Source organism: Scylla paramamosain, chromosome 15 (genome assembly GCF_035594125.1).
Source record: "Scylla paramamosain isolate STU-SP2022 chromosome 15, ASM3559412v1, whole genome shotgun sequence".
Classification (NCBI taxonomy): domain Eukaryota; kingdom Metazoa; phylum Arthropoda; class Malacostraca; order Decapoda; family Portunidae; genus Scylla; species Scylla paramamosain.
This window is the reverse complement of record NC_087165.1, coordinates 5,121,508-5,131,828: the sequence shown is the minus strand read 5'-3', so window position 1 is coordinate 5,131,828 and position 10,321 is coordinate 5,121,508. Positions and strand designations below refer to the sequence as shown.

At 38.6% G+C, this 10,321-nt stretch overlaps 1 protein-coding gene across 1 annotated transcript; it reads right to left on the bottom strand.

Annotated features, from left to right (window-relative positions):
- Positions 1–342: 342 nt before the first annotated feature.
- Positions 343–7,695, bottom strand: LOC135107191 (adhesive plaque matrix protein-like). Its single transcript, XM_064016866.1, has 3 exons — positions 7,662–7,695; positions 2,388–2,777; positions 343–727 (listed from the first exon to the last, which is right to left on the bottom strand). Exons 1-3 carry the CDS (start codon positions 7,674–7,676, stop codon positions 413–415), a joined length of 720 nt encoding a protein of 239 aa, XP_063872936.1. The 5' UTR covers positions 7,677–7,695; the 3' UTR covers positions 343–412.
- Positions 7,696–10,321: the final 2,626 nt, after the last annotated feature.

Genomic DNA, 10,321 nt, shown 5'->3' with positions numbered 1-10,321 from the left:
GGACTAGGCTACAAAACTCGGGAGGGTACTGTATATATTTGTTGCGTTATCTCAAATGTAATCATGCAAATGTACTCATTTTGATGTATTGTTTTGAAAATCATGAAATTATTTGTATTATTGTCTGGTTCCCTGGAACCATTTAATTTTTTTTCCCATGGGTTCTTAAGTCGTCATACCGCACATTCACCATAACAAACGTTTCATGGAACAAATCGTGTTCATTGTCACAAACTCTACTTTATATATATATATATATATATATATATATATATATATATATATATATATATATATATATATATATATATATATATATATATATATATATATATACACACACACACACACACACACCTATTTCTCTATTTGATTTAAATAGCTGAAGATAGAAAACAAAAAATAAAAGTAATCAATGTCCTGAATATAAAGGTTTGTATGATGGTCTGGGCTTGTATGCCTGAGGTTTGGGAGTGTAGGCAGTCTTGTGAATCAGCTTGGGTTTGTAAGGTAATGGATGGGCAGGATAGGTAGGAGTGCCCTCATACGTAATAGTTGGGTGGTAGCCAGTGTCATCACTGTAGTAAGTAACCACCATCCTGCGGCCGTCAGGAAGATCCACAAAGTACTGGCCCTCTGTGCGGTAGCCAGCACGCTTCTCTGAGTGGCCAAAAGTGGTCCCGTGGTAGTTGTCTGACACGCCATAGCCAAAGTCATAGTGTGCTGGCTGGGGGAACATACACAAGGAGGATTATGAGGTGAGGTCAATGGCAATGAAAAGAAAGACATGATGAGGATCAGGAGAGAGGAGGTGTGGTTTAAGGAGCAAGGGAAAAAAAAAGTGTATAGAGGAAAATGAAGGCAGGTGCAGGAAGATTGTGAAGAATGAAAAAAAAAAAAAAAAAAAAAATGCAGACACATACACAAAAGTTTGAAAGAAGCAGGGAAAGAGATTTAGGATTAGTGATATATAAGAAACTGATACCAGAGTATCTCATGAATGAAAAACTTAGCGAATATGAGTTGCCTTCCCTTAGGCAGATGAAGAGATAGTAAAGAAAATGATAATGCCTATAAGATCCCTCATTGAAAAATGCAGCAGCAGTAGGAACTTTACAGATAATGAATCATATGTATTAGTAAACTTGAATAAGTACAAAGAGCAGTAATAAGATGGGTAGGAAGATTTAGAGATTTAAGATATGAAGAAAAGCTAGAAAAGCTACCGCTGCTCAAACTGGAAGACAATAAGGAAGAAACATTAGTATGATGTGTAAGTGTAACAAAGATGAAAAAACACATACAGATTTGAGTCAACCAGGTAACCCAACACCAAGAGGGTACAGCAAAGAATTTAACAAAACTCTTAGACAAGAATGTACATAAATGGAGTTTTCAGAAATAAGCAATAAATCATTGACACTTGTTACCAAAGAAAATGGTGTGTGCAAATCACAAGCACAGATCTAAACGAAATGTGATACTTCAAATTTAAAAGAAAGGACATAATGAGCGTTTATGTTATAAAGATATTTATAAGTAAATACATGCAACTACACACACACACACACACACACACACACACACACACACACACACACGTCTTTAGAATAATATCCTTGGATAAAATATGTTAAAGTGTGCGCTACAAAGCCAAGCCTTTTCCATTACCTCCAAAGGTATGGGGGCTGGTTGATATTTCTTCCTGCAGTCCTCTCCCCGTGTGGTTACCTTCAGGTGAGGGACTCCTCCTTCTATGACCCTCTTCCTTTCCTCCGTCCTCCGGCCCCCTCCCCCTTGGTCCTGTGCAACGCTGAAGTGCGCAATAAGTGACCATCGACTTACAAAACGACCGCTAATATCACGGTGAAAGCTCCTTACCACCACATTCCTCAATCACTACTCCCGCGTGCGTCTCTGCCACACCCGCTCGCGGTGCTTAAGTCTGGATTACTCATAAAATATATCGCCATTTCCTCGCCAATCTCTTCCGCTCCCAGTCGCCAATTGAGTCTACATTATCTCAAATTTGTCATGATTAGTGTTCGTCTTTCGACTTGAGGAGGAAGAGCCGAGGTGTGGCGGGAGAACAGTGCCATGCGAGGCCAAAGGAAAATAAATAGACATAATTTTGATCATTATATCACAAGGTATACGTGGTGCGACGTAAATGAGGACGAATATAATAAACGAAAGCTGCTTCCAAGTCCTCAGTAATGATGATGAAAGCTGTAGTAGCACTAGTAATAATAAAAATAATAGCAGTAGTAGTGGTCTCGTAAGCGAAAGTTGAACGGTTGAGCGAGCTGTAAAGAAAGTAACAGGAAGTCATATATACACTACCCCCTTTCCCCTGTTCTCCTCTGACACCTGTAGTCTCCTCTCACCTTGTCGTCGTAGTAGTAGTCGTCGTGGTGGTGGTGGGGCTTGTAAGCAGGGGCTGGGGAGTAGGTAGGCTTGGGGGAGGGATGTGGCGGGGCGTACTTGGGTGCAGGGGAGTAGTGAGGCGCGTAAGTAGGCGTTGGGGTGTAGGAAGGCGCGTAGGTGGGTTTGGGGGTGTAGAGTGGTGGGCTGTAGGTGGGTTTCGGGGTGTAGGTGGGCTTAGGGGAATACAGTGGGGCGTAGGTCGGTTTTGGGGAGTAGAGTGGGGCGTGGTGAGGCTTCGGAGTGTACAGGGTGTTGTAGTGGGGTTTGTATGTGGTAGGTGAGGGGTGTAGCTTGACCGAACTTCCCATTACTCTCCCCACCACCACGCTCACCACCACTGCGCTCACTACCTGTGGGGAGAGACCTAGCCATTTATTCTGTTTTTATTTATTTATTTATTTATTTTTTTTGGTAAACATTTTGGGCTCTGTGGAAAAAAAGAAAGGATATATATATATATATATATATATATATATATATATATATATATATATATATATATATATATATATATATATATATATATATATATATATATATATATATATATATATATATATATATATATATATATATATATATATATATATATATATATATATATATATATATATGAGCACATACACAAAGTTAAAAAAAAAAGAAGAGGGGTTAGTGTTAGCTTCTCTAAGCCGGATCACTAACATTTTTTTTTTCTTTAGAGAAGACACATGGTAGTCTTTTGTCAACATTCAGAGCGCGCACACACACACACACACACACACACACACACACACACACACACACACACACACACACACACACACACTGCATGTAAACGCAGGAATAGAGAAAAGAAGCGTGGTTACTTTTATCTTTTCCATCTTACGGAACAGTTAAAGAGAAGAGAATTCTTATCCATCTTAAAACACCCATTGTCGTTTTTTGTAAGCATTTAGGTTTGTTTGCATGGATTCACAAAATAGAAGAGGAGGTTAATTTTGTCTTTTCCATGCTGCAAAACTGTTTAGGTGAATAAAGAAAATAATTAAAAACAAATCTCTGAAAGTTAAAAGCGATTATGGGAAAATACTGACACAACCAGATTAAGAATAATATATAAATGACAGTGATAATGATAATATTTAGTGAAATTAGACAATTTTAGATAAAATGCGAACAGCCACCATCAACCGCAACAACAAAAAAACAGTGACAACACCACCTTAACTTACTCTTTTAGACATTACAAGAAATAAGAAGCAAAACACAGACTGATAATAAAATTGATCTTGTGGAAAAGAAAAATGAAAGAATACCGAAGATTTGCAATAACGGCAAAAAAAAAAAATATCCGTATTACAAAATTATGTTAAATGGAAATAAAAAATCATCCACCCACTCTCTCTCTCTCTCTCTCTCTCTCTCTCTCTCTCTCTCTCTCTCTCTCTCTCTCTCTCTCTCTCTCTCTCTCTCTCTCTCTCTCTCATACATGATACGCATACCTGGCATTGTCTTTCCTCCATTGGTATTAAATTCTATTGGTCTTTCTCTCCAAAATGATAATTCTCGTCGATGTCAGTGACTGAGAATCATTAATAATAGTGCTTGCAGAACAGATTTCCTTCCTACCTATAATTGTACCCTTTCGAGAGAGAGAGAGAGAGAGAGAGAGAGAGAGAGAAGGGTTGCAGCAAGTAATGACAGGTTTCTCTTGCGTAATGTCACAGCAAAGGACCGCATTCCCAAATGTTTCCGCGTCCTTTCTTGACAGCTGCAAAGAGAACCTGTCGGAAGTTACTGGAGTTTGCAAGGGTGATTTCATGATAGAATTATGTATTGACTGGCGAAGAACATTCTTTATAACCTGACCAATCATTCATGTGGTCTTTGAAAATAGTCATAATGAGAGCTTGAGGCACTTAAGAAAACGAGCTATTTAGACCAACTGTTTGGGAAAGCTTCATTTAGTTTTATTTTATTTTATTTTATCTCATTTTTATGTAAGAAAGACTCCGGCCAAGGGAAACAAGAACTATGAAAAAAGACCACTGAGTGTGCCAGCTCCTTAAGAAGGCAACCCGAAAGCAAGTCCATAGCTACATCGTCAATTGCCTTCACAACTACCTAAACACAAGCAAAGTGACGTCAAGTATACACTACTCTTGCCATACCGTGACTGACTAGCAATTATCGAAAACCTGTTTCCTACTTTCCTGCGGAAGAGTAAAGAAGGGGGTGGCTTAAAAAAAAAAAAAAAAACACATCGTGGTGCCTTCAGCCGTACTATAATCACAGGACACCAACAATAAGTGTTTAAGAACATAAGAAAATAAGGGTAGCTGCAAGAAGCCATCAGACATATACGTATGTGGCAGTCCCTATATTTACACACTACCCAACACAAACACTAATAGCTGTACGTAGATATATATATATATATATATATATATATATATATATATATATATATATATATATATATATATATATATAATATTATATATATATATTTATATATATATATATATATATATATATATATATATATACTTATCTGATTGCATAGTTAGTGTGGACGAATGAAGGCAAACAGTAACGATGTAAAGTTCTGTTGTTCACTCCTGTCTTTTTCTTTAAACTGCATGTGGTTTTTATCTAACAGTATTGTTAATGTGGACTTGTAAAATCAAACAGCCTAGCAGGATAAGATTCGGCGTTGTTTGAAAGCACTTGTAATCTCACGTAAAAGTAAATAATAATAATGATCGTGATAATAACATCACCTGTGAGCGCATCTATGACTGTTAGTGAGAGCATCCCGCGTTGTTGTTTCCGCCAGTAGGTAATGTCTAATGGAGAGAGAATGTACGGTTTTCGCTTCATTCGTTCAGACTGATGTATGTGTGCCGGTGTGACACTCTGATCAGCAGGGGCAAGTAATGGTAATGAACACTGCGGAGGTAGATATGTGAACGACGGAATCTTTTTCTCCACTTAATTATGTAGGAAGAAATATTAACAAGAATTTCTAATGTGAATAAAAGGAGATGGCAATGCAGACCAAAATAGTGATCTTCAGATTTTTTTTCTTTCCCCCCTCTCTCTCTCTCTCTCTCTCTCTCTCTCTCTCTCTCTCTCTCTCTCTCTCTCTCTCTCTCTCTCTCATGAAGAGCACACCCTTACTGATGGACAAAAGGCCAGTGAGGTGATGCTTCTGCAAAAAATGCCCAATAATGTGCTATTTTTAAGATCAAGACAGACCCTCCCCCCCACCCGCGACTCAGGTAGGGAATGAATCATGTGACTGCTATTTTGTAGTGATGATAGCATTCACAGTACTTTCACCTGTATTGTTTCTGCATGAGAGGATGAACGCATATAAAAGATGATGAGCAAGTGTGTGTGTGTGTGTGTGTGTGTGTGTGTGTGTGTGTGTGTGTGTGTGTGTGTGTGTATTATATCATGTTTTTTTTTGTAGGAAACAAATTTTCTATTTCGTGCACCACATATCTACGCTGACATGTTTAAGAGAAGCCAGTGAGTTCACGCTTGAGATGTGATCTTAATGTACAATTCTTGCATCTCTTAAAAAAGAAGAAGAAGAAAAAAAAAAAACAGCGATCACATCCCATTGTCTTAGTACTTTTTTCCACCACTACATTAATAGTCCTGCACGTTCACTAAGGTACCCAGAAAGTTTCCATTTGCACGTGCATTGAACGTAACAAGAACATGCGTGGTGTCTAGAGAGGCTCGTCTGTTGGCAGTCTCAGTCTCACTTCCTTGTTCAGATTGCAACATTCCTTTTATCAGCCCGTCGCCCTCCGCGGATAATGGGGGTGTTTAGGGAGAGGGAAGGGCCAGGGAGGGGTCGAGAGGGCAGCGGTGATTGCAGCGAGGAGAAGGGTGGTACTCATAGGCGGGGAGGGTGTGGGGCAGGTCATGATGGATAGAGGTGTGGATTCACTGAGCGGCGCAATGAGGCGAGGAGTGGTTGTGTTGTAATGAGTGGTAACCGCTGCTCCTCTTCATACTGTGGCCAATTTGATGTTTTGTTCGTCTGAGGTGTGTGTGTGTGTGTGTGTATGTGTGTGTGTAAGAGAGAAAGAGAGAGAGAGAGAGAGAGAGAGAGAGAGAGAGAGAGAGAGAGAGAGAGAGAGAGAGATACATATGATATACATAAATACACCTCCTCAGTTTACTAACGTGCAATAGTGTAATTTCCAGCATCCATAAAAAAAAATATCAGCTAAATGTCCATGTCTAACTGAGAATAAAGCGTTATTGAGAGTATTGCCGACATTACTGCAGTCAAGTGGACACAACGCTGACTTTATACCAGACAATTTAAATCAGTGACTTTTATCAATTATGATCACTCGGGTACCAAACAGACTTTCGAGAGCTACAACTTGTAGAAACTTGCCCTAACGTGGATACGCAAAAGAGAGAATGAGAGAACTATCGACATTATTTATCGAGAGCCTGATTTGAAATGGACATAAAATTAAAATCAAAACCGGTGTCGTTGCTTGAATACTACCTCGGTAATTTTTTTTTTCCAGCCTCCATGTCATAAATTTTAGTAGAATAACCAGATTTATATCAGAAAACATCGCGAAATCTTCATTGTACGAGAACGCTTCTTTCCGGAAATATTGTAGTAAAGATACAGACAGTAACGGGACAGCATCACATGACTGCTGGACCGCGACTCCACAGCGTCAATTAATTGTTGTGTTTTATCGCTCCCTTCCCGACTTTTGTTTTCCGTGTTCAGGTTGTAGTAACACTAAAAATACTTACGTACGTTTAACTTGATTTAGCGCTTGTAAATAAATATATTGTTTATGTAACAACAACAATAACAAAAAACTACAGCAGCAACAATAACTACAACAACAACAACAACAACAACAACTACTACTACTACTACTACTACTACTACTACTACTACTACTACTACTACTACTACTACTACTACTACTACTACTACTACTACTACTACTGCCACTACTACATCTGACTATTACAGTAACAACAACTACAACATCAAATATTACTACTACTACTACTACTATTACAAACCCCCACCACCGCCATACCCGTACCATCTCCATACCCCGAAATTCACCACTGCCACTGTAGGAGATTTACCGAAAATGAATACAATAGACGCCATCCACACTGAGAATCCTTTCTTTCCACCACTGTCTTCCTCCCTCCTTTCCCTTTAGCTGCGCCCCACCCACCTGTGCCACGTTCATCCTGCTTCCTCCGTCAGGCGAGTGCTCAGCGTCAGGCCTCCCGCTCGCTTATATACTTCCGTCCCTCTCAACCGCCTTTCCTCCCCTCGCGGTGGCAGGCGACCGCAGACGACACTCACTCATGATGAACCTGTGGCTTTTTTTCCCTCTTTTAATGTGATGGGCGATGACAACCAAGACGGCGTTGATTAAGTGAATTTCGAATATATGTTAAGTTGGATTATAGGCGATGAAGAGAACTTTGAATGATCGGAGAATACGAGGACCAAGACGACTAAAAATGCGTACTAAGTTGGAACATGAAAAATGACGATCAAGACGATTTAGGATACATGCTAAGTGAATAGGACGTTTTAGATTGCATGTTAAGTTGAACCATGAAAGATGACGATCAAGACAACTTTGAATGTATACTATGTTAAATCATGAAAGAATATGACAAGCAAGAAGATTTAAAAGAGATGGATCTTGAATACTTATCAATTTCAATAATGGAAGAAGAACGAAAAAGAAAATGTGAGACACGAAGTGATTTTGAATACTTAATCTTACAAATAATTCTGACTGAAGAAAATCGCATGCTTATTCAAATCTTCGTCATGAGAGTTTAAAATTAAAGCCCACTTGTCGTAGTTAAATTAATCATATGAGGAGAATAATTTCAACTAAAATTCTGGCAAAAAAAAAAAAAAACAGAAAAGAATGAGCACAAAGTCCAAATTCCCTGTTATTGTGATGCATTTAGCTTGACCCAAGTCTTTATAAATACAATTACGGGGCTGCTCGAGGTCAGGTTGAGGCAGTGTGACCTGGGGGGAGGAGGAGGAGGAGGAGGAGGAGGAGGAGGTGGAGAGAGGGGTCAAGGAAAAAGGGGAAAAGGTGGGGGGATGGGTGGAAAGCAGCCATGAGAGGTCACACTAGATTACCATTTACCTGCGACTGTCACATGAGAGAGAGAGAGAGAGAGAGAGAGAGAGAGAGAGAGAGAGAGAGAGAGAGAGAGAGAGAGAGAGAGAGAGAGAGAGAGAGAGAGAGAGAGAGAGAGAGAGAGAGAGAGAGAGAGTTGTTGTTTACTCACAGAATGAAGTCAGATTCGCAATACCCTTTTTATTTTCTTCCTTTCTTTTTTTCTTTATATATATTCATTCGTCTATTCATTTTATTCATTTTTGGCCATATGATCTCATTGCTGTGGCGCAAAAATCTGTCACTCAGTCAGTGTTGGTGTTACCTTTTCTTCTTTCCCCTTCTCAGTAACTGTTTGCATTCTCTGTTTAATGTCTGTGGCTGGAAAAGTAGTATTTCTTCCTTTTATTTATTCATTTTTCCTCTTAAGATTTATACGTCATAATCATGGCATGTCTCATACCTTTCTTTTTTTCATTAAGGGACGATTTAACTGCAACTTTTTTAATGACTAAGATTTCTTATACTAATTTTGCCTATTGAGTTACTGGAGTCTGCCCGATTCAACCTTATAAATGATAGTATTTCTTTTTTTGGAAATTTTCACTTGTAATTTCTATTGTTATTTTATTTAATTTATATATATCTATTGATCTATTTACTTTAATATCATAAGTATATTTACAAACCATGTTCACATTACGCAGTCCTACATACATGCTTCTTATCACAACATTTTTGTGGTTATGGGAACGTCATTTTGAATTATTGTTTTCAGTTTGAGACTACTTAAAAAAAAAAAAAAAAAAACTTTCGTAGGTGTCTCGTCTGTATTGTGCTTCATTCCCAGTGTTTTTCACCTTCCGTTTGATTCAACAACAAGCCTTGTGTCTGCACTGGATGATCTTCATACGTACACACACATCTCCTTTTAAGTAAATTGTAGGACTGGTTATGAACATAGGCTGTGTATAATGAAACACTTCGGATTTTCATAAGGAAAACTTCAGAGGTCACATAAATTTTTGGAAGGGTTTTTAGTTTATTTTTTATCTTTTTATTTTATTTATTTATTTATTTATTATTATTTTTTTGTGATGGTGCAGAACTCTTGTTACTACGATTATTGGAACCACGAAAACGTCCTTGAAAATCACAAAACGTTTCAGAATGTATCCTTATGTGTTAGAATGTTAACATCATCAGCATGTGTGAACTGTTGGCAAATCAAATGAAAGTGGCATCAAGACACTCAAGAAAAAAAAAAAGAAGAACCCCGGGCATTAATTAAGAGTTACCAGTCTTTTTCCCCTCTTTTCGAATTATTATCCATTCTGATACTACCCGATAGGTTATAATTACGATTTAGTCTTCTAGGGGACCTTATCCGAGCTGGAATACGCCGCTTGTCTCCCTTCATTGAATATAATAAAGCAGCACGTTTAATCTCTTCTTATTTTACTCTCTCCTCATTTTTTATAGAAGTCACTCATCTACTTAGATAGTGATCCCAGATGAGTTCTTGTGTGTTGTCTCTCTCTCTCTCTCTCTCTCTCTCTCTCTCTCTCTCTCTCTCTCTCTCTCTCTCTCTCTCTCTCTCTCTCTCTCTCTCTCTCTCTCTCTCTCTCTCTCTCTCTCTCTCTCTCTCTCTCTGTGTGTGTGTGTGTGTGTGTGTGTGTGTGTGTGTGTGTGTGTGTGTGTGTGTGTGTGTGTGTGTGTGTGTGTGTGTGTGTGTGTGT

Coding starts and splice junctions, on each gene's coding strand:
- LOC135107191 (XM_064016866.1), bottom strand. Junction 728..2,387: donor ACTACTACTACGACGACAAG/GTGAGAGGAGAC, acceptor ATGTTCCCCCAG/CCAGCACACTATGACTTTGG.